The sequence below is a fragment of the Pleurodeles waltl genome, chromosome 3_1 (assembly GCF_031143425.1).
Source record: "Pleurodeles waltl isolate 20211129_DDA chromosome 3_1, aPleWal1.hap1.20221129, whole genome shotgun sequence".
In the NCBI taxonomy this organism is placed as follows: Eukaryota; Metazoa; Chordata; class Amphibia; order Caudata; family Salamandridae; genus Pleurodeles; species Pleurodeles waltl.
In genome coordinates this window covers 1831448265-1831474100 of record NC_090440.1, presented here as the reverse complement: position 1 = coordinate 1831474100, position 25836 = coordinate 1831448265, and the positions used below count along the sequence as shown (strand labels likewise).

The window sequence follows — 25836 nt, the reverse complement described above, 5'->3', positions numbered from 1 at the left end:
CAAAGTCGACTTGGACAAATATGTACTCTTGAGGATCTCCTGCACGCAAGCCAACACATTATGTAGTCCCCTGATACTTTACCGGGTGCCTGTAGCTGGCAAAAAAAACATTCTGAACCCTAGATATCTGGGAGTTTATCACTGTCACTAGTGGGGCGGCCATCACCTTCGCCAGCACCTTGGTCTCAGTACTGAGCAAGGAGATTGGCCTGTAGGAGACAAATTCTGTGAGTGCCTAAATAGGTTTGGGAAGGACCACCACCGTGCACGCACTTATGTCAGTGGAAATTGACCCAGTTCTCAGGGCCTCCTGGGACATATCCAGCCTCTGGGGCCGTGGCACGAGCAAACATCTTCAAAAAACTCAGCTAGGTACCCATTAGGCCTCTGCTTTGATTTTGAAAGCTTGCAGTTTACAGCATGACACAGCATGCACACACTCTTACAAACTTTGCACATAGTTTTGAAGACAGATTCAGGACTCATAAATCAGCGAAGGAAAGGAAAGAATTCTTTAGTTCATCATATAACCTTCCTATGTTAAGAGACACATAAATAATGTGACGTCCATGTGGATTTGCACCTACCTGGAAAAATCTTGTTTTATATAGACTGCCTACAGGTAACCTCAAAGGAGAACTTTTTATTCTTGGACTTACCTGCGACAAGAGTAAAAATAGAGGTGGAACATTAGTTAAAACATTACTTATTTGTTGGTCCAGTTGGTGGCTGACATGTTTCAACACACTCCGCCCAGGAGTTAGTGGCGTCTTTTCTGGACCTTGTGAAAGAACCCTAATCTCTTACATAGACTTTTCAAGATCAAGTGAGTAACACAGTCACTTAAGTTTAGAAGGGGTATATGGTTTGTCCCTAGATAAGGAACTCGTGTGTTATTTTATATAACAAGAGAAGATGCCCTAAACTTCAGAATAATGTTACATAGAAAAAGAAATTAGAAAGCCATTACTTTGAGACGTAGTGATTTTCAGTATTGCAAACACCAGTATTACAAACACATGTAAGAACTTGGAAGCACTTACAGGTTTTTATCATGCTAAGAGTGGGCACTCCAAACAATAATAACCGATCACATGAATGCTACTTTACCCCAGTAAATATATATGTGGGGTATATATCATATTTATGGGGTTTTACCATAGTTATAGTTTGTCAGTGCACTGTTAGAACTGGTGATGTTGCACCCTTTAGTCGCATGACCCTGTCAGAATTAGGGGGTCATTTATTACAGGCCAAATTCAGACTTTGAATACCTTTAATATCCTGTACAGTCAGCCGGTAGAAATGCCTATTTCCTATTAGAGGCGTGCCGTCCTGTGTGCCTACCCATGCCGCCCTTTCCAGAATAATGCTCGGGTAGTAGGAGACGGGTGTTTTTAAAGAGTCCGAATCAGTTGATTTTATCTGCGGTAATTGGTCAAGACGCTGAACCAGACGCAGATTAGCTTCATCTGTATGCGTGCCTTGTCACAGCCTGCAAGGGGCGGGTTCGTTTAAATTAGGCACCATCTTGAAATGGTCGCGCTTGCAATAGATGTGACCATTTTTGCTTCATTACCTTAAATATTAATGAATTTAAGTTCTGAGCATATGGATTTAATTTAAGATGGTTGAATCGTATGTTTGAAGGATCGTTAAAATTGGGTCACAATCTATCATAAGGACGGCAATTGTCCATACCATAAGTCAAATAGGAGATTACCTCTATATTTAGTACATAACAGGATGGATGCAGTAAACCAAATGTCACGTCAAACCTGTAGATGTTACCGAACTGTATTGGAAAGAGTTTATGCAGTTTTACAAGTTCGGCCGTTCAATGTGCTTTGCTTGTATATTACGATATAGCCTCGTCCCTGCCCTTCACCCAGGTATAAATGGATTGGTGTCAATAAAATTGTGTATTTTTTAAGGTAAAAGCCTTATTTGTTACTAGCCCTGTATTTGTAGTGGACAAGGTCATGCCTTAAGCTTATTCATTAGTTGTTAATAATAGAGTTCCCCTAAAAATATTTGAAGGCCAGATTGACAGCCGTATTTCTCAATCTCACAAAAGCTCTATGGGATTTCATCATTCAGGCTAACGACTGAGCTTTTCAATTTGTAAATCCATCCTTGTGCCTTATGTAAGAGTCGTTCTTTGGTATTGTGACCATCAGATATTGTTGTTTCTAAGGCGGTATGCGGACTTTAGCCCGTGTTTATTATTGGGACTGACATTTCGCCGCCTGCACTGCAGCACTTAATTACACAGCGCTGATGCCTGTGGGCACCGTGGGGATGGCATCAGGAGCATGGGAGGGTTGAGCGTACCCACCGCCCATAAAAAAAGAAAAAATACAGCAGTCACCGCGGGGCAAACACCGACATCCCGAGATGTTTGCCCACGTTAAAATGTCCGCAGATCGTCCAAGACTACCCATGCCAGGTCTTTGGTGTAAGGTTGTTTTCTAGAAAGTGTGCTGTCGGGGCGAACGGTGCTCCCGTGCTCACTGATATGTGTGCTTTTTTACTGGTCATGTGGTCATCATCACAGAGCGTAGCCTGCAGGGGCAACTTACCTTGTAGATGCAAATAAATGCATTGTTTTAGTGTGTGTGAGTAAGTCACATGGTTTGTCAAGACGCACGTGTATTTCCTTGGCTTGTGTGGTCAGATGTGAGTTCCCACAATGGTAATGTCTAATTATGCGTAGTTTGCTTCAACTCCTTCTAACAGAGTCAATATGTTTTCAGGTATGGCTCCATTATGTTCCAGAAACTACTGGGAACTAATACCTCTATGAAGGAATTACAGAAGAAAGAGATTAAGAAACTAGTAGTATAGGGATCGGACGAGGGGAAGGAGGAAGAGAGAAAGAAGGATGAGGGATAGAAGGAAGAGAGGAAGAATGGCATTAAGAAAACAGGGAATGCAGAAAAGATGAACGGTACGGGATGAAAGGATAATGGATAAAAAAAAATGAAGGGAAATTAAATTAAGGAAGGATGAAAGGAATCGAAAAGGAGAAGGGGACGGCAGAAGGAATAAGATAAAGAAAAGTGACAAGAGTGGTCCAAATGACCAGTTTCCAAATTTGAAACCGTTCTCTCTCTCTCTCTTTCTTTCTCTCTCTCTCTCTCTCTCCTCTTGCCACTGAGGAATGAGCGAGTGAAATAGACTCCCTCTCCTTCCTCCTCTTTGCCTCTGAGCTCCCGCTATCCATCCCCCTTTTAGCTCTCACCACTCCCTCCAACCATCCCTCAGCTCTTACTTTTACTCTTTCTCTCTGTCCCCAAACCCAATCCTGTGCCTCTCCCCATATCCCCTCAAAACACCAGTCTTGTGAATCAGAGCAGACTCTGGGGGTCATTCTGACCCCGGCCGGCGGCGCCAGAATACCGCTGCGCGGTCAAAAGACCGCCGCGGGTATTCTGGGTTTCCCGCTGGGCTGGCGGGCGACCGCCAGAAGGCCGCCCGCCAGCCCAGCGGGAAACACCCTTCCATGAGGATGCCGGCTCCGAATGGAGCCGGCGGAGTGGAAGGGGTGCGACGGGTGCAGTTGCACCCGTCGCGATTTTCAGTGTCTGCATGGCAGACACTGAAAATCTTGGTGGGGCCCTGTTACGGGGGCCCCTGCAGTGCCCATGCCATTGGCATGGGCACTGCACGGGCCCCACGACACCCCATACCGCCATCCTGTGCCTGGCGGCCAAAACCGCCAGGAACAGGATGGCGGTCGGAATCCCCATGGCGGCGCAGCAAGCTGCGCCGCAATGGAGGATTCCCCAGGGCAGCGGAAAACCGGCGGTACACCGCCGGTTTTCCGTTTCTGACCGCGGCTGTACCGCCGCGGTCAGAATGCCCAAGGGAGCACCGCCAGCCTGTTGGCGGTGCTCCCGCGGTCGTTGGCCCTGGCGGATTTTACCGCCAGGGTCAGAATGACCCCCTCTGTCTCTTTGCTTAATCTAACGTGTAATCTTTCATGAGCCACACTGGCTTGAACATAAAAGTCTAAGCCCTTTACAATAGAGAAAGATTACCTGGTGCATGTCCCAAACCAGTGTATTTGTTTTCTAATCTGACCCTTGTAGTGGCTAACTTTCTTGTAACTGGAGGAACTTGGGCATCTGTTCCATGGAGCTACATTTTACGTTAAAGGGTAATTTATTTGACAGCAGACTCTATTCTTTCGCCATTAGATCACGACTGGATACCTGGGGGCAAACAAAATTAGGCTTTATAGAGCCATAGGACTTTGCAAGTATACAAAAGGGTGTAAGATGTATGGTGACAGTAGAACATTTAAACTTGATGATTAACGAGATATTCATCAACATCAACTTCATAATGTTTTGTAAATAAATTAAAGATCAATATAAAAATGGATCTTTTACTGTCCATGTTATGTTCCTATAGCCAATGGCAGCCATAACCAATGGCAAAACCTGGGGCTAAGTGACCCCCCTACATCCTTTGGCCCAGAGCAGAACAGGTTGAGGTATGTGGTTGGCATTGCCCGGGCCCTGCCGTGATGAAAAAAAGGACCCCTTTTTACTAGGTCCATGCAGTTATTCCCAATTTTCGCTCAAACTCAGAATAGCTGACATTTACTGTAGCGATACTGCTTATACAGAGATTCCAGGCCCCGACATTCCTGCACCAAATTCAAGCAAACTCACAGTGAGGACCAGAGTGTCTAAACTGTTAGATTTTAGACATACATTATAATGATTTAGAGCGTAATTAATAAGTGTGTAAGTGCCTTGCTCTGATGACTGACTTTTTCATACTAAACCTAATCACTCTACTCAGTCAGAGAAGATCTTCGTTTTCTTCTTAGGTATCTCTGGTTGTGCGGAAACATATTTTGATATATTTTCTTCTCATTCTACAGGGCTGCTATAAGATACTCCTGACAGTGCTTGAACATCAAGACGTTGTCCCTGAGCCATGGCGACTGATGACAAAGTTGCCATTTTATCTGACGATGAGGAGGAGCAGAAGAGAAAGTATGTGCTTGCTGACCCATTTAACTCTGTTGCATTGGAACACACCCAGACACCGAATGAAGTGGCCTCTACTACCGCTGAAACTAGAACTACTCCAGACCACGACATGGATTGGATAGAAAAGCACTGCATCAAAATAAACAATGACCTCCTCATTTCAAAAGTTTTTTATTTTTTCTTTTATGCCGCTTATGGATCACTTTATCCACTTTTACCTGTATATTATAAGCAGCTGGGCATGTCACCAAGCCAGAGTGGGTTCTTGGTGGGAATCAGATACTTCATTGAGTTTTGCAGTGCTCCATTTTGGGGAATAGTGGCAGATCGCTTCAAGAAAGGGAAAATCGTGCTTCTCTTCTCTGTGCTATGCTGGGTTCTATTTAACTTAGGGATAGGATTTGTTAAACCAGCAAGTTTAAGGTGTTTACCAAAAAACCCTTTACCAGTAATCCCTACAAATGGAAGTCTTACAACAACTGTTACCCCAAACACCACAATAAATTCTCTACTTACCATGCCAAGTGCTACATCTCAGAATGTTAGACGTAAGAGAGACTTACTAGCCCACAGTGCCCTCCCGTTAAGCAAGGAAATCATTGCCTTCATGTCTGATCATGGTGAAGCTAATGCCCTAAATTCAGTGCATCGAATAATTCGAAGCGCTGGTGAGAACAGTTCTAGTCAACTTGCAAATGAGATGACTCAGAGTGCAACAACTACAACAAAAGTCACATCTAAAGCTGCTACTACTCCTGCCACTACTACCACTGCACCTTCAGATCAATATATACTTGTGTATGATGAGGAAAACGTGGAAACTATTTTTTTATTGATCTTGCTTGTTGTGATTATTGGAGAGTTTTTCAGTGCCCCTTCTGTGACCATCGTAGACACTGTGACTTTGCAATATCTTGGGAAACATAGGGATCGCTATGGGTTGCAACGAATGTGGGGTTCATTGGGATGGGGGCTTGCCATGCTCTCTGTGGGAATTGGAATCGACCACACCCATATAGATGCAGTTTTTACAGGCATTGGGTGCAAAGCGCCAGATTATAAAAACTACCGGATTGCTTTTATTGTTTTTGGGGTTCTGATGTCTATAGCCATGATAGTGTCAACCCAATTTCGTTTCCATTATCACCAATTAACACAAGAAGACGACAACCGAGAGGAGGTAACAGTCACGCACGGGGAGGGAACTACTCCTGCAACATCCCCAGAAGGCAACCATTCCAGTGCTGGCGAAGCAGTGGCCTCCTCGGAGTCTTTCAGGTTTTGGGACCTGATCAAAATCATTTGCTCTGTGCGATACAGCTCTGTGCTTTTTGTAGCCTGGTTCATGGGATTTGGCTATGGCTTTGTTTTTACATTTCTCTTCTGGCACTTGGAGGACCTGAATGGCTCTACCACTCTGTTTGGGATTTGTTCGGTCCTGAGCCATTGTTCAGAGCTGACTGCTTACTTCTTCAGTCACAAACTGATTGAGCTGATTGGTCACATTAGGTAAGTGAATAAAAAACACCATGAACTTAATAATCCATAAGTATTTTAGTTTAGTTAAAATACAAAATTCTAAAAGTTATGGGGCTAGGGGCCATATGTACGAACACATTTTCCCATAGACACAGAATGGGCAAAACTGCTTGCTACATCTGGCCCTAGATGTATATAGGCATATCTGCGCATTTCTGATTGTAGTCGAATGGAGGGCAGTACCTAATGGAAATAGCACAAGCTACACAATGTATATATTATCTCAGTTCTACCCTTGTTGCAGCAGGTAAATTGATCCCATGAAAAAAGAACTCTGAAATACAATAAATGCGTGATTGCTATTTCGCCATTGAGATTACAGCGTATGTTTAGGTCTGAGGATCTTTAAATATGTGAAAAAGATACCAATTAGGAATAAATACAAAGGAATATAAATATGTGCTGCACAAATGACCTTGTAATGTGGGTATGTTTACCTATATAATATGTATACTAAATGTATACACATTTCCAGTTTAGAGTGACATGTGCATTATTGGTTTGTGTCTCAAATGAATTATTTCCTCTCTGTTTGGCAGGAACCAGGTAGTTCCCCAATCCTCCATACCACTCTCGGTACCCATCTTTATAAAATGGTATTGTACAGGAGTCATCCTTTAGCCTGCTCTCTTAAATGCATATGCCGCGCCTGTTGGCTTCCCTTATGAAACATTCTGGTTCATGTTTTGTGCATATACATATGAGTCCCAACTTCTTATTCTAATGTGGATCGCATCTACATCTTCGTTCAGGATCCCCCATTATTCTGGGGATATATAAAGATTTCCTTGAAGTGGTCCCCTCAGAAGAAGGTTATCACAGGGTTTACCAGTGAGCCCTCAAAGTAAATAAGAACAATGGTGTGCCGCAGTCAGCGTTGTACATATCGTATTACTGCTTTTGTTTACTTTATGCCATGTGCACAGCAGCGCGAGCTGGTGCGCATCATGGCTCAAAGTAAATAAAGGGAAATCGCTCCAATACATTCGGATCATGTTTGTATCATGTAAATGAAAAAATAAATAAATACAACAAGAGGGAGGAAGGTGGGAAACAAAGAAAGTGCAGCTGAAGGGAGTAGGGTGGGTTTGTTGTGGGTTTCCCTTAGTCCCTGGGTTGAACACCCTTGTTTTAGCATTAGGCCCATAGCCTTTGCCTTTTACACGTAGACACGTTTGTATTAATTTCATGTTTTTTGGCACAACCAGCTTTTAGCTTGTTGTTTTTATATTTTAATCAGCTGCTTTTTTCTGAGAAGACACCCTTTGCACACATTTCACTTTGTGCCCTGTTCAAGGCTGTCATGCTCAGTATATTGCCACCCGAGGAGCTCAGGAGACAGTCCCTATTTCTTAGACATATTATCACATCAGGCCTGTTCTTAAAACACTGCAGGATTTATTATATAAACACCACATAGGCCTAAGGGGGGGCGGAGGGCATTCACTCATGGCCGTCCTGCAAAATACACCATTACATTGACAGCTTTGCTGATCCTGGCACTGACTCTTCAGCCAACCGAGAGGATTGCCATCCAGACAACAGGCAGACCTTTGCCAGCCTTTTCAGGCATGGGGTTGGTGTCCTTATCTTAGACCGGGATAGGCAGATGGGTTACCACTGCTATGCTGTCAGATCTTAGACATAAGATTTAGGTAGGAATCATTTAGGTTTTTAGGATTACACAAAGATGGTGAGGTTGTTTATTCTCTTTACCTTAATCGTAAAGATGATCTCTGTTTTATGGTTCAGCTTCATTATCATCGCAGCTGCTGCTTTTTATAATAGGATGCAATTGCTTCAATAAATGCATTGAAATCCATCTTGCATCTCTTATTTTGCCTTGGCATGTGTGAGTCTTTTTATCAGTCAATTCGCCTTATTTAGTTAAAAACTATAAAAGCACAATTACAAATATGCAATAAATATGTAGTTAAAAACACAAAATATACAATCTGTAAAGAGAAAGTACAAAAATAAATACATTCTCTTACCTAGTTAAAATCAGTACTCATAATAATTAGAAAAAGCCCTTAAAAAAAAAGAAAATTTCCTAGAACATAAAATCGGAACATTGACCGAACAGTACTAGTTTCCTGCTTCTTGCGAATGATCCAGGCTGCATGCAAAAATGTAGCTAAACTAATAACAACCACCTCACTCGTATCTGCTTTTACACTACTAAAAGCTGGTCCTGATGTTCTTCTACCCAAAAGCTTACACAATGGAACAATCCACTTCCTCCTTGAAAGGCTGCCAGTATGCTACACAAAAAAAAAAAAATGCAAAGTTGTGTCAGGGGCACTGCCACATGCTGGACCAACAATACTAAGGGATTTTTTTCCACTACACCTCACTGTAAATTCTAAAGTGGGGAAAATCCCATATCTAAACTTCAAATACAGCTGCCTCGGAAAGGAGCCCTGAATGGCATCTAAAGCAGGCTCAAATGCTGGTCCAATCTTATGGTCGAAAAATTTATCAGATTGAGTCCCCTTTTTACAGTTCTTAATGGATTCACCCCAAAGATATTCCCTACATCTATCCTTAATTAACTTCCTCAAAATCGAATGGGAATTTTCCGGGCTGTCACTCAGACTCTCAAGCACAAGTGATTTAGACACTTTCTTTATAAAGGATAACCAAACGATCCTTGAGTGGCCAACTGTGCACAGGATTTCTCTAAGGGGGTACATAGAGGATTCGAGCTCTGGTGTTGTGCACAATCTGTGCCAGAATAGTAAATGTCTCAACTACAGTGCTAAAGAAATTTGGTACAGGCCCAGATCTAGGCAATAAGGAGAGAGTTGGGGTAGAGACAGCACAAGGTTCTGGGTTGTTATAAATCATTGTTTCTTTTCTTTGTGTGACATGCCCTAGCTGTAAGTCACAATCCCGGAAGCCCAGTGGGTGACACACTAAAAGGGCGTCCTTCAACCTATAAAAAGTGATCTGTCCCCATATGGGGCCTCTAATTGTTTCGCCCAGCCAGAGCCAGTTCCAGTACCCATTGATTTCCTTATATAAATTAGTGAAGTACTTTTTGCATTAGATAAATCCACTCATGGGAAAGCCTCTGGCATGGATGGGGTCCTAGTGGATATTTTTAAATCTAATACAGATTTATGGGGCCCACTATTAACTAATGTTTTAAGAAATGATGTGGTGGGGGAAATCCCTGACTCTTGGAGGATGGCCATTTTCAATTAAGGAGATAAATCGTGCCCAGCCTGTTACAGGCTTATCTCCATTTTAAATGCAACAGTAAAAATTCTGGGACGGGTGATTCTCACCTGACTTCAGACATAGGCTGAAGAGAATAAGGTTTTAACGCCCGTCCAGTATGGGTTTAGGCCAGGCATAGGAACTGTGGAGCAAACATTAAATTTAAATTTGGATATCAGTAAATATATGAGGGCAAAAGGGGGTGCCATTCACATGGCATTCATTGACCTGTCAAGTGCCTTTGATCTGGTTAACAGGGACAGACTATGGGAGACCATGCAGAGCATAGGGGTGGAACCTAATTTGCTCATTTTTTTTAATTTCTTACATCTTAAAGTCTCAGTCTGATATGGCCCACATGGGGAATTATCGACTCAAGTAACCGAGAGGCATTAGACAGGATTGCATTTTAGCGCCTTTTTTGTATTAAGGGTATCACAGAACATTTATCGCAGGCAGGCGTGGACGTACCAAAGTTGGGGGATTATTCTGTGCCAGTACTCTTGTACGCGGATGGCGCAGTTTTGATCGCACGCACCCCAAACGCACTGCAGAAGTTACTAAGGGCCAGATGTATCATCACGGCCCTTTGCGATTCAGAAATATCGATTTTGAAGAAATCGCAATTTCCGTCTCGCAAAGTGCCATGTATCACATTTGCGAATCGGTAATAGCGATTTCTTAAAAATTTCAAATGCTATTACTGAATCGCAAATTGCGATACCAGCCCCATTCGCAGCTATGGGCCTGTTGGCCCATATCTGCGAATTTTTTGAATTTCCAAAATTGCGATTTCTGAACCAGAAATCGCAATTTTGGAAATGGAAAACCTCAGAGTGCTGGGGACCTAAGGCCCCCTCTGCTGCACCCCAAAAACATTTTTGGGGACATGTAAGGTGCACATATGCCAAAAGGGCATGTGTGCTTTACATGTACAATTTAAAAATGCATTTTAAATGCATTTTTAAATTTTGCACCAGGTTACCACCTGGTTTCTTTTAATGGTATTTTGCATGTGCAAAATGGCATTCTGCAAAAAATCGCAATTTGCGAATTTTTTTTTTTTTTTTTTGCAGCATCACCTTGCGATTTGGATTTTGCGAATCGCAAAACCAGGTGGCAACGCAAGAAATCGCAATTTTTGCGATTTCTTATTTGTGGTCTGCAAATGCCTTTCATGCATCGCAGACCACTTTTTTGCACTCGCAAACGGCCGAATTTTGCGATTCGCACCGTTTGCGAGTGCAAAAAAATTTCATACATCTGGCCCCAGATCTTTTTACTGAATAAATGGAAGGCTTTGACCTGAAAATAAATTAGTTAAAATTGTGCACTATGACTTGTGGGCCACTATGCCCAAAATCAATGCAGTTTAGTATTGGGGGCACTATCTTAAAATGAACCAATGATTTTAGCTATTTAGGTATAGTTTTTAGTTAATTTCTTGAGTGGAAATCACACATTCTCATGAAAACCCAACAACTGGGAAGGAATGTGGCGGTCATTTGTTTTCGATTCGCTAGGTCATTAGGCCAAAAACCTTTGGCAGAGATGGTCACCCTGTACAAAGCCAAATGCATGGCTGCGACCACTTACAGGGCAGGAGTTTGGGGATACCAAAAAATCAGATAAACTCCAATATACTGAGAATGTCTTTCCTCGCAGGTTGCTTGCCGTCCCAATAAATACAGCAAATTTTATATGTCATGAGTAGTTGGGCCTCCCCTACACAGACGATCAAATAATAATCCCACCACTCCTTTTGTGGGTTAAGTGCTGGCAAAACCAGAGGCAGCATTACTTAGAGCCTGCATGTCAGACTGCCTAGCTTGAGAAAATGTGAACAAGATACCCTGGTTGATGTATGTTAAATCGGTCTTTCACAGATTAGGTTTAAAAAATGGTTCAATTCCCCTACACATCTTCCACCGAATGCCAAGTCGATTGGGAAAACTAGGTATGGAATCTGTTGGGAGGAGAAGGTACGAGTTGTTTTGGATATGGATCGAGAATGCAAATCATCACCTTCTTTTAACATATTTTAGACTTAATTTGATTAATTTTAAAATGGCTTTCCCGTTTCAACGCGTGTGGATGTGGGAATTACCCCCATGTTACTGTGATTATGCCACTAAACAAAGCACTTGTCACACTATCTTATTTTGTCCACTTTATGCAGGCCCAAGAACCTTTCTCACTCCATTGTTGTGACAGGGGGAATTTAGGCAACATCGACCTGCAATGGAATTCTTACAAAAGTTAATTACAATAGATTTGTGCCATGCAGTGTTAAACTTTAATAAGAGTGCAATCTGAATTAGAGACTGGTCTGAGCTTATTACCTTAAACTGAGGTTTTTGTTGTGAAAGAGTAGTAATTTTCCCCCTGATTCCTAGCAATTTTACTGAATGTGATTTTACGCATTTTATTGATCACTCGTGTTATTTATAGAAAATGTTTATGATTTGCTAAGTGTTTCATGCTTTTTATGGCACTCTACCAAAATAAAGCTGTGATGACTGACTGCCCTACACTGCAGTCTACGCAACTGCACTTCATGGCACTGCACTCTACGACACTCTATTTATTCTGCACCACTCCATGGCACTGCACATTATGCCACAGTGTTGTATGACACTCTAATCTGCACCACTTTACTCTACCCCACTGCACTCTACACTACTGGACTTTATGCCACACCACTCTACTCTAGGCCACTGCACTCTGTGCCACTCTACTCTTCACCCCTCTACACCAGTGTACTCTGTGCCACTGCACTATACTTTGCCCAACTGCACTTTACACCACTTTAATCTATGCCACTGTACTTTACACCATTCTAATTTATTCTGCACCACTCTACTTCAAGCCACCACACTATGTGCCACTGCACTCTGTCACTGTGTTCTACACTGCACCACTCCACTATAGTTTACATCACTGCATTCTGTGCCCACTCTATGCCACTGCACTCTTCCCGCTCTATGCCACTGCACTCTACACCACTGCGCTGTACTCTGCACAACTCTGCTGTATGTCGCTCGTATGCCACTCTACTTTGCAGCACTGCACTCCCCGTCACTGCAGTCTACACCACTGCATTCTACTGTGCACCACTTCACTCTATGCCACTGCACTCTACACTACTAAACTCTACAACTCTCTACTATACTCTGCACCACTCTGTCGTTGTATTCTGTGCCATTGCACTCTATGCCACTCCACTCTATGCCACTCCACTCTACTACACTCCACTACACACACTGCCACTCTACTATGTGCTACACTACGCCACTTTAGTCTGCCACACTCCACTCTGCACCACTTCTACTCTGTGCCAGTATATTCTTCCCCACTGTACTCCAAGCCACTCTTCTCCACTCTACACCTCTTTAGCCCATTCTACTATACTCCACGCCACTCCACACCTCTCTACACCACTCTTTGCCACGCCATGTCACTCTAGTCTACTCAGCTGTACTATATGCCAACATATTCGATGCCACTGCACGCTACACCACTTTACTCTACTCTGTGCCAGTCCACTCGACTCTACACACTCCACTCTACTCTATGCCACTCAAGTGTATGCTACTCCACTCTTCTGCACAACACTCTACACCACATCACTCTATGTCACTTCCCTCCACTCTACACCACTTCAAGCCACTCTAAACCACTCAAAGTCCCTCTACTCCACTTCACACCATGCCACTCCACCCTACTCTACTCTACTCCATGCTGCTGTACAACATGGTTAAAAGCCAATAACTCTTGCGTAGGCAAAATATATTGATTTTTGCCGGTGCATATGCCATGAGTTGTTGCCTGGCTCAGGGCATGCTTCACCAGCCTTCATGGCTGGCAGACATGCAGAGAGTGCCACTTTCATTTTGGCTTTGTTTCAGTATTAGGTAGACAGAGAGGTCTTTTCTCTCCTTGCATCCAGTAGAGATAGAAGAGGAAGACTACATACCATAGTGCTGGTGATCAAAAGGCTATGATAAGATCGAGTCAGTGAAATATAATCTATTACCAACTTATTTATGTTAGTAATCAATGCATTTTTTCACTTCCACTGCAAGGCCACTAATACATCTGAAATCAGGGCACTACTCTTTAATTGGAAATGTTAAGGCTACAATTGTAAGCCAAGAGGGCATATTGTATCTCCTGAACAGGGGCCAGCAGCCAAAATAGTTCCTAAAGGGACCTGCTATTTACCTACCCTCTCAATCAGAAGTGTGTTGTGTGCATAAGTACGATGGGGTGAAGATAAGGAACCAGAAAAGCTACTCCTTTTTCATTCCACCTTTAAGCACTTTAGATCACCTATTCATGCTAGGTACCTGGTCCATGATTGACAAGAGACGACTTATCATAAGATGTAAAGGTTATAGATAGCCATAATCAACTAAACTAGCCTTGGTGAGGATAAAATGTAATAAAAACCCACATTACTATGTTTAAGAAACAGGCATTAATTTATTATTTTATAGAGATGTTCTAGAGATATTTTAAAATATATCCTTTCTCTGACTGCCCTGATGTGCAGTCCAATGGCAATGTTGGGTCTGGCTGGACAGTGCAGCTTCATTTGTCCCTTTGTAATCAACAGAAAAGTGAACTCTCATAAGCACTACTGAGGAAGGGGCGTAGGCTCTGCCCACATATTGGTGATGCACAGCCTGTAAAAAAAATAGCTCTTGTGTTGCACATTTTACCTTGTGGCGAAGCTTATGCTCAATACAGCAAGGCCATGTTGGTTATGCTGCAAGCCAATAATCAGGGCTATACTATAGGTCTGATCTGTTCATTAGAAAAGATTTTGATAAAGGCAGTAGGCCTATCGGGAAGGACAGTGGGTCACAGGAACGGCCGGGATTGTGCAGGTTTTTGCTCGGTACTATGAGGATTTATATTCGGCCCCTGCTGTGTCAAATCTTGAGGCAGCGCAGGCGTACCTTGATGACATCAGTCTGCTCTGGTTTGATGATAAGCACAGGGCCTATCTCGATGAGCCCTTCTCGTTGGAAGAGATTAAGGCAGTAATTAGTGGACTGCCAGGCGACAAGGCGCCGGGCCTCAATGGATTGACCTCTGCCTTCTATAAAGAGTATTCTGATATTCTGGCTCCATACCTGTTGGAGGTTTACGCTGAGGCGTTGGAGGCGGGCTCTCTCCCGGCCTCCTTGCGGGAGGCGTTGATTGTTACCATACTTAAGCCAGGTAAGGATCCTTGTAGCTGTGATTCGTATCGCCCATTTTCCATGATTAATGTTGATAATAAAATCCTGGCCAAGTTGATTGCACTCCGACTGCAGCCGCTGATGCCGCGGTTGGTGCTCCCGGATCAGTCTGGCGTTGTGCCTGGGCGGTCGACTGCGGAAAATCTGCGCATGTTTTTTGCGGTGCTGGGTAACCTTGCGGCGGAGGATGAGACGGCTGCGGCATTTCTGGATGCAACAAAGGCGTTCGATTCCCTGTCCTGGCCCTATTTATTTGCGCTGCTGGGCAGGGTAGATATGAGTGCGCGCTTTATTGGGCTGGTTCGTTTGCTTTATACGGCTCCGGTTGAATGGATGTATCTCAGAGCCCTTCCCGGTAGCTCGGGGAACTCGGCAGGGGTGTCCTTTTCGCTATCGCGATGGAGCCGTTAGCGGCCTATTTGAGGCAACACCATAAGCCTAGGGGGTTGCAGTTTAGGCAGCGGCCAATATTGATCTCTATGTATGCGGATGATATTGCGCTGTACATGCGGGAGCCAAGTGAGAACTTGGATGTTTTGCTCACTGAGGTTGTCCGTTTTGGTACCTTCTCTGGCATAGCGATGAACTGGTCCAAGTCGGTGGTGCTTCCTCTTACTCATCGTACCGTGCACTTTTCATCGCGTTACCCTCTTGAGTGGGCGGAGGGTCCGGTCCGTTATCTGGGTGTATGGCTCAGCTGTGACGTCGAGACCCTGTGGCTTGCCAATTCTGGTAGATTGGTGACTTGGTTGGAGGACATGTTGGAGATGTGGCGCTTCCTGCCGCTTTCGCTGCTTGGGCGCATTGGCATTGCCAAGATGGTGGTTTTACCTAAATTTCTGTATCTTTTCATTAATCTTCCACTGGTGCTGCCCCTGAGCTTTCTGCGGAGACTCCGATCGGCATTGGTGCGACTGGTGTGGGCGGGCAGGCATCCCAGGCTCGCATGGGAGAAGCTGACGTTGCCATTTGAAATGGGTGGGCTTGCTGCCCTGGATCTGGAGTTGTATTATTACTGCGCGCAGGCCCACTTTGCGTACTATTGGATTCGCCTGTTGAGATATTTACCGCATCTCGCGGCAGAGAGCGATGCGTTATGGCGGGACCGGCTGCAAAGAGTGCTTGGAGGTATGTCTCGGACTTGTCCCAGGGGTGTGAACACGGTTGCGTGTACGGCTGGGGCTTTGGCGGCATTGCTGCATCGATCGGGTGAATGCGTGCCTTTTGCCCCTGCGATGCCGGTGCTTGAGGTGGCGGATGAGAGAATGTCAAGTGATGTGCGGCTACGGGACTTTCTTTCTGCTTCGGGGCTGTCTCTGCTGGGGGACTGTTTTTTGAATGAGCGTCTGAGGTCGCCTGAGGAGGCGCTAGGTGATGGGGTGGATAATGCGCTGCACAGGTTGTATTTGTTACGGGTCTACGCGATGTTCCGGGCGCGATTTGCTGGTCTTCCGACTATGCCTCCGGTCTGTCGGACGCTTGAGATGCTTTGGCGTGTGCAGTCCCCGCGTCAGCTTATTACTAAATTTTATAGATGTGCGCAGGAGCAGCGTCGGGTGGTCGTGGAGGCTGCGAGAGTCAAATGGGAGAGAGATGTTGGGGAGGAAATCACTGATGCTATGTGGAGAAGCTGCTGCACGCACATGAGAGCACTGTCGCCTAATTACAGATTACGGCTTATTCATTTCAAATTCCTGCATCGCTTGTATTATACTCCTCTCAGTCTGTGGGCTATGGGGCTGTGTGCGGATGCGAGGTGTGAGCGATGCTCTGCTTCGGATGCTGATTTTCTGCACCTGGCGTGGACTTGTGCAGCGGTACACGACTTTTGGGGTGAAGTGATGTGTGCGATAACTGGTATGACTGGGCTGGAGTTGCCCTTCTCTCCTGTGGTGGCGTTGTTGGGGCTGTTGGATGGTGTGCCATCGGAGAGGCGACGACTCGTTGGAATGCTGCTTTTGTTGGCGAAGCGAAGAGTGGCGGTCTTCTGGGGAGGGGAAGGGCCCCGCGGAGGGATGATTGGCTACGGGATGTTGCATTTTGCCAGGAGCAGCTGTCCATCTTTTGGGAGTTGGCCCCGGCGCGCTCTCGGCCAAGAGATATCTGGGTGCCTTTTTGCTCCTTTATGGACTCCGCTGGTTAAAGTTGAGAAAATCCCTTTATCCCTGTGAGACTATGTGCAGACTGTTGTGGATTGAATATTGCTCCTGTGTGAGTGGAGATTGATGCATGTTGGGCATTGCTGTTGTGTGGACCTGCTTGACCGCCTCCGTCCCTTTAATATTATTGTTAAGATTGTTATTGGTTTCTGCCCCAAGTGCTCCTGCATCTAGGTCTTCCTGATGGTGTGCTCTCTACAGCCCTATCGGCATGCATATAATAGACTGGTAGTAGAACTGCGGGGTCACCCTTCTGCGGAGTTTGTTTTTTGAGGACTTTGCTTTGGTTTATTGACCTGCCTTGTGTACACACTAATGGACTTCTGGCGGGTAATATGGAGTCTTGGGGGTTGTTGTTGTGGGTGCCATGTTAAATTACATAAATAAATAAATAAATAAAAAATAATTTTAAAAAAAGGCAGTAGGCCTGGCGTATTTATTATGAAAAGTACGTTTTAAAGTAAATATGCCCTTAAGAGTGGTTATTATTCTATATCAAATTCTGCAGTGAGGTATTTTTTGTTACATGGAATCTCACAGATGACCCTAGTACTTAAGGGTTTTGGTGTTGGTAATCCCCCTTTTACAAACCATGGGAATAGAACATTTGCATTTTGGTAATCCACGTTAGGCCCGTTTAAGAGAAACGGTATTCCGCGTTGCCGACTGTTATTTTATATACATTCGAAATTGTATAACTATTTGCCTGATGTTCACCACATGGGAAAGCTTACGCTCAATATGGTAGTCCTGAGTTTGTTGTGGTGACAAACCAATGTCAATGGCTTTCGGCCTGATTGGTTAGCTGGGAATATTTATGTATGTTGCCATGGATCTGATCTGTTTATCGTTAAAAGGTACGAAAAAATTAAAAATGCAGTATACCCATTTTATTTACTGTGAAAAGCATTTGTTAAAGCCCATAGGCCTTTTACTGTGGATTGTTATCACAATGTGTTACAGGATGTATACAAGTATTTTATTACATGAAATCACACTGATAACTGTAGTAGGAAAGGGCTTTGCGGTTGGTCGTCATGGCTACCAAACATGTGGGAAATGCGGGGGACGGTAGAAGATTTTAACTGCAATAATCCACATTATGCACTTTTGAAAGAGATTGCATATTGTTTTGCTAACTATAGTTTTGTACATATTTGTAATTTTATAACCGTATGCATATTGGTTACAGTTTATCTGCTTTTCAGTAGGCCTGCTTTGGCTATGGTGTCAATCCAGTGGTAAAGGATTGATCTGTTTATTATGAAAAGTTATGAGAAAGCCAGTAGGCTTACTTACTAATTAGCAAAAACGTTTAAAAAAAAAAAACATCCTGGGATTACCTTTTAGCTGTGGCTGAATCGGTTCTAGACCTATAACTAGGATTTTCTCATATATATTCCAATCAATATTTATCAGTGAGATTGGCCTGTATTTTTGGCGTAGGCACTTGGAGCACAGTGATTATTGCTTCAGCCGGAGTTCCACTGATGAACAGTGTGCTAAAGGTTTTATACACTTGTGCTGAAAGCCCTGGGGAGGAAGCTTTCCCTGACTTCCTTTTTTTAATGGCATTTGAGATTTAATCTAATGTAATTGGTGAGTGTAATGTTATTCTGTCATCCTTGGTTATTGCTGGGAGTTAGAGATCATTTAAGTATTGTTGTTAGTCTTTGAACATCATAGTGCCATTTTGTAATCTAGGCCCATATTTATACTTTCTTAGCGCCGCATTTGTGTCATTTTTTTACACAAAAGCGGCGCAAACTTGCAAAATACAATTGTATTTTGTACGTTTGCGACACTTTTGCGTAAAAAAAGCGGCGCAAATGCGGTGCTAAAAAAGTATAAATATGGGCCAGAGTTCTTTATAAAATTCCTTAAAAATATCAGTGTTGTGACACGTGCTGCTTGCACCGTTTGTACCTCTCTCCGCTATCCATAAGGCCTCCGCATTACACATCAACCACGCTACACAAATATATATATGGAGTACACAAATTAAGTGTACTCCATATACCATAATGCACTAGTTAAGAAAAGTCTAGTTCTCCTTGGGTCCTTAGGCCGTCACACTTCATATATTAAACACTTTATACAAATTAGGTGTACTCCATATGCCATAATGTACCAGTTAGAAAGCGTTTAGTGTTCCTAAGATCCTTAGGGTCCGTGTATTTTATGCATACCTTGTGATCTTTTGGAAAGGCCTCCCTTATGAATCTAGTCTAGAGAACACACCGTTCCCCACACTCTCACAATAGTTTGGGAACAGCGGTCGACCTTAGCATGCTGTTATTTATACCGTGCCTAAAGCGCTGCACTTTGCTTGGCTTACTCACTCTAAGAAGAGTTCCCGTGAGTCTTTCGTTGTTACCTACCAAATGGCAGTTTAGCACCTTATTGGATCCTCTTTGCAGCCCTCCTCCATGAACCCACTACTGACCTATGAAGCTGCTACAACCCTTTGAAGCCGCTACCTGTCACAAAACTTTGACCTCGAGGGAGAGAAAAACTAATATTCATGTGTTGTGCAAGCAGGATTATGACAGCGCTGCGCCTCAAGACTAAAAAAAAGTCCACCGCTTCAGCATGAACGATTCATTGTTATCCAAGGATGTTTGCCTTACTGCAGTGAATTTTGTATTGTGAGCAAAACAATTGGAACTGTATGCAAAATATACTTGCAGATGGACTTTTACAAGTGCTTAAGTGCTCCATAGTGCTCTTGAAGCCTTCCCTTGAGACATCGATCAGGGTACTATTGAACGCATTGGCAGTGACATTACGAGGATTTGCATCCTTGTGCCATCAATCCCACCAAGGTATAATCAGTATCAAGTATGCATTACAGCCCTAGAATACAATATGCATATAAGAATTGTAGTAGATTGAAAATTAGCTGAGTATGGTTATATTCTAGACACGTGCCTCAAGGAGGCGATCACTGGAGCAGAAAGCTCGGAACAAATCATGCACAGATTTATCCAGCACACTAACATGAGGTGCCATGCTTACACAACAGGGAACACATCTCTTCTCCGTTTCTTTCCAAACATCCATTACCCTTGAGGAAACTCTTGACCGTGGTATGTGCTGCCACAGGGAAGAGAGTGGCTGCAGGGGGCATAGGTGGATATTATTTGCTTCTGCAGAGATTTGAGATTACAGATGAGTGGAATTGCACTCGACAATCAGCAATTTTCTGGGGGGGGGGTTGTGTGTGAAGTACCTTTGTTATCCTTAAGGGACAACATTCTTTGTTTTGTTTGAATTTCATCTAGGATGCCAGCATCTTACCTGTCTTGTTAGCTTCACAAAATGTTTTTGTTTAATGATCCAAATTCCAGCTCTGGACTTAAAATGTTATTATACTTATATTTCTTATTAGTGAGTGTGTTTAGCAATGAAGCATCCCTACAGTTAATATGCTGAATGCATAGATTTTCAATTTTAGGAACTTGGTGTTTGTTTTTTCTCATCTTAGCTCTAATAGTTGTTCTCCTCTAACGGTGGCTTTTAACGCCTCTCATCTAATAGAGTATGATAATTCAGGATTGGAGTTTTATTTTAGGTAGTTTGTGATTGTGTATCTTATTCTCAAAATATTACCAGGGTGGGTCAAGATTTCATAATTAAGTCTTCATGTATTATTTTCTGTTTTGCAGATGATTCCAGTTATTGATAAAGTAATGTCTGAGTGGTCTGAAATTAGTCTTGGTTCTATTGATAGTTAATTGTATGTATATAATGACCTGATAGAATGATGTATTCAGTTCTTGAATAAGAGTTGTGAGGTGGTGAGTAGAATGTGTAATTTTTGACATCTGGGTGCTGTAGGCTCCAAGCATTTCTAATGATAAATCTAGTTTAGAAGTTTTTATTGATTCGTGTCATTTGGATGGTCTGCACCTACATGCAGATGGTCTGTAGCTACATGCAGAGTTTCTATCAATAGTGCTGTCCTTTGGGTGCCTAACATAATTCCACTAGGGATATCTTAAATTTTATTGGAGAGGGTTAGCCGAAATTCCCATAGTCTCCATTTAGACCACATATATTAACTATATAAAAAGCCATTCCTCTTTTATGAAGTTTGGGATGTTCCATCTTCATCAATTATGTTTGAGATTACATGGATATTTGCTTTTTTAACAATTAGTGTATGCACTTTTTTTACATTTTTGAGGGGGATCATCTTACAATTCCTATCCAGTTATATATTTGAAGGTCAAAGCTTTGTTTTTCCCAATTTTGGATTCTTGTAAAGGTAGCCAGATATGTTGTAACATTTGATTGGGTCACTCAAGCCCTTTGTTTCAAGAAAGATGGTATTTTTATGTCAGATTTGGATGACGTGGTTACAGGTGAGAGTCATTTAATGGATATAAGCTTAGGGATAGTATTGAGATTCAATATTGATATGTTGTCTTTTGTTGTAAATGATTCTTGCCTGAAATTTTATGTGAGGGTACTTAATGGCCTCTTTCCAATTCAAACTGTTTGATGAAGATAATTCTGGTCATTTGGTGAACCTTTATTTCTAGAAAGGAGAGTACAGATGCCTGTGGACTCTTCTACTCCTTCTAGGATGCCAAAAAGCCTTAGGTTTCCTCTTCACCTTCTGTTCCAGTCTTTAAGTTCAGAGTTTTATTTTGGCAAATTAGAGACTGTTGATTTTAAAGTTTTATGTCTTTTGGGGATTTTGTTTCTGGGTCTTCCAAGGAGCTAATTCTGTCTTCTTCTTCAGATATTTTAGAGTTCATCTGTTTCATGTCTGTTCTGATGGGCAGGGTCACTACTTGCATCAGGTCTGTTTGATTTAGAGGATTTAACTAGATCATGAACTTACATCAGTTTTTTTCAGGATTGTGTCCCTAGTGCTGTGTATGTCTGATTTGTTCTTTATGGGTAAGTCTGGGTTAGGCTTATCTACCTTAGAGCATTCTGGACTAGATATTTGGTTTTTTTCCATCATTGTTAAATGTGTGTTATTAGCCAGATGTGATTTGAAAATTGCAGAGGGATATATTCACCATGTCTTGGTGGTTACCTATATAGGTTGATTGAAACTTGTTTGGTTGAGCTTTGGTGGCCTTGTTAGGCCTCCCATGGCACTGTTGAATAACCCACAGCTCTTAGTTTTCTTCATTGGGGGTATCTGCGAATTGTTTGAGAAATATTCTCTCACTCTACAGATAACGTGTCTGTGAAATATATTCTTAGATTTACATAAAAGTTTCAATATTGCTATTCTTCCATATTTGTATTAGGGGATTTCAGTTCTTCCTGGGCTTGGGTCCAGAGTAGGTAAGGTATGCAAGAGCTATTGAAGCTGCACTGCCACCACCATTTTGAGTGTATTTGAACACAAAGACTTGTGGTGTGAAATATTACAGTTTATAAAATTGCTACTTTCCTCAATTATACTTTTGTATTTTGCTCTTCTATCTTTGTATGCACTTTATTTCATCTCCTCACGCCACATAGTATCCTCATATAATGTGAGACCCACAAATGTACTAAAGATAATCCACGTGTAGTGTAGTCATTTCAGGTAAGTTGAAAATTGGCTGAATACTGCAAAAATATGTTGATTTCCCTGTTTCTATGGCAGATGTTCAATAATCTGAGCACTTAAAAGTTCCAACCTGGAAGTGTCACTCGGGAGCTCCACACGATAAACATGTCAGCATCGTGCACATCTCACAAGCAAGTGGGTCCTTCCCCTCAGCAGAACCATGGATCAAATATGTAGGAAAGCAAATGATCTGGCCCCTTTTTATATTACAAATGCAGAATTAATGCATACTTAGGGGATCCAAGCTGGAGTTGCTGCTCGTGAGTACCAATTGTTGAGTGGAGCCGCATAGTGGTCACCATGCAAGCAGACCGGTTTCTGCCCTCTGTAGAGTTGCAGGCCAGTTTTGGAGTAGGTTGGGTGATCGGATCCCTTTCACATTACAAGCACAGAGCTAATGTGCACTTGGGACCACATGTAAAAGATCCGGTTTCACGACTGGCAAAGTGTGAGTCGTAGAGACTCGCAAATTGCGAGTCGCAAATCCAGATGTACAACAGTGTACTTTACACTGTTTGCGATTCCCAATGGCATCGCAAATGACCTACCTCATGAATATTAATGAGGTAGGTCACAGTTGTCTGTGACTGCTTTTAAATAAAGCAGTATTTTTTTTAAATGCAGCCCGTTTTCCTTAAAGGAAAATGAGATGCATTTAAAAAACAAAAATGAAAAGTTTTCTTTTCATTTTTTCAGAGCAGGCAGTGGTCCATGGGAGCAGGCAGTGGTCCATGGGACCACTGCCTGCTCTGAAAAAATGTTTTCGCTGCCATTCACAAAGGGGAAGGGATCCCCTGGGGACCCCTTCCCATTTGCGAATGGGTTATCACCAGTTTGAAACTGGTGCTAACTGCGATTGTTTTGCGACCACATTTGCGGTCACAAAACAATCATACATACCATTTGGAATCGATATTACGAAGGGACGCCCTTGGCACGCCCCTTCCTAATACCGAATTGCAAAACCTAAACTGCGATTCGGTAACAAGTTACCGAATCGCAGTTTGGGCTTTGTACATCCCAAAAAGCATTTTTCAAGTCGCAAACAGGCCGATTCTGCGAATTATCCCCTTTGCAACTTGAAAAATGCTTCATACATCGGGCCCTTGGTTTCTTACCTCTTATTGTTGGGAGTGCCAGTAGACATTAGGATGTTTGTATCTGTGCGTATTCAGCCTCCAGCATCTGTCACTATTATTAATTGCAGTTCTTGTGGTTCCATAACATGCGGTGTCATAAGGTTCTGCCTTGTTTCATGAAGGGATTCAGGTTTGGGTCGTTGGTTTGCCAATATAAAGAATTTGGCATTCGATGAGAATGTTAAGAGGAGGACGCCATCTTGGGACACTTAGTCAAAGACAGTCTAAACAAAATGCATTGTTCCTAAAGAAAGTTAATCGATTGTGCAGAAGTGGTTCAGACATTTTCCAAGTTCCATTGGATTTAGGAGGTGGAACTCACAATAAATCTGCTGACGTGCATATTTTACCCCGCAAAGGAAATGAACTGCTCAGTTAAGCAGCTATTTTGCTCCCCTTTTAAGCCATCCAGCTGTATTAATTGTACTGTTAATAGCTAGTGTAGAATAGAAAGTTATATTTTCTTTGATAATAAGAAAAGTAAGTGGGAGTATGTTCTAGCTGACCTCCATGCTGTCCAGTGCCAAGAGTGATAGCAAAGTGTATCTATCGGCAGTAGGGTTTGGACCTAAGTAAGTACACGAGCATGAGCATTGTAATTTCTGTGGAAATGCCCAGGGATGGCAGGTATTCAAATCTCTGACACAGAGTAATGCACCTTAGAAAAGATTATCAGTATTGCACCACAGACATGTATGTATGTCCTTAGCAGACACTGGGGAGGGGGTAAACGTACAGTACCGTTGGAGTAAAAGGACTGCTAGCTGTTTAGGTAATGGCGATATATAAGAAAGTCATAGGTGATAGGCTTTGGGATGTGAAAAAATACTGTGAACAAAAAGCTGCTTATCTGTCTAATCAACAATAGACAGGAAATGCTCTGTCTTTTATTCATTGAAGTGTTAGTAGAGGTCCGCCCCTCTAAGATATTGCTGGTGCATTTGTGCTGGACTGGCAACCTCTGGCCAGGAGAAAAGAGAGCAAGTTTTTTGAAATGCCATCTTGTATTGTCCATGCTTCTGCAAGGCGTTGTTTGCTGCTCCATTTATTATGCATAACTACTGCCTAGGTTAGACGCCACTATACACCCAGTGCATCATGAATTATAATACCATTATAAAGCCCAGATTTTTTCAGACATGTATAAGATGGATAAGCAAACGATGGTCAGTGTCCTGGGCGGAGAAGTGGATTCCTAAAAAGCCCTAGACCAAGTATACTGCTAACCATAGCAAAAGCATGATTTATGCTGTGAACATTTTAATAACTTGATAATGATGGGATCCTGAGCCAGAACAGTGGCATAAAGTTGTATTGATCAAATGGATAGTAATTTAGTATTCACTGAATTTGTCACTTCTCTCACATCTGGCTAATATTTCTCTCCAACCTAGAGTCTTGTATATTGGCCTTGCCTGCAATACAGCTCGCTATCTTTATATCTCTTACCTGGAAAACGCCTGGACTGTACTTCCCATGGAGGTCCTTCAAGGTAAGGAAAAAATATAGTGGATTGTTTAGCTTCAAAAGTGCCTTGATATGACCATTAAGATAGTATATTTTACAGAGACCAATATAAATGTGTGCCATCTTTAAGGTCTCCAGGAAGTGTATAAAATGTGCCCCCATTACTGGCATGAACGAACTCTGGAAAACATCACAAAAGGATTTCATTATTCAAGAAATTGTGGATTCCAGGGGGATATTTTGCAGAGCCATAATTGTATGCAGATAGATAGATTATATGTATTAATTAACCTCAAATGTCTATCATTCAGTTGCACAGTGACCTTTTACTTAAATCAGGGTCTCTTTTTGATGCCAAAATTGTGGGCACATTTTATTGAATATATAGCAGTATAGCACTCATGTGTTTCCCCCTAAAACATAACCTATGCGCCTATTTAAATTTCGTGAAAGACCATCATATGTCAC

General features: G+C 42.7%; 1 protein-coding gene across 2 annotated transcripts in view; it reads left to right on the top strand.

The window, feature by feature from the left end:
- Nucleotides 1–25836, top strand: part of MFSD6 (major facilitator superfamily domain containing 6) — a 188359-nt gene that overhangs the window by 19926 nt on the left and 142597 nt on the right. For both annotated transcript variants that reach the window (XM_069225895.1, XM_069225896.1), the window contains exons 2-3: nucleotides 4898–6518; nucleotides 25296–25393. In XM_069225895.1, the coding sequence (XP_069081996.1) occupies nucleotides 4954–6518; nucleotides 25296–25393 (1663 nt within the window). In that variant the 5' untranslated portion in view covers nucleotides 4898–4953. The remainder of the gene's footprint in view (nucleotides 1–4897; nucleotides 6519–25295; nucleotides 25394–25836) is intronic.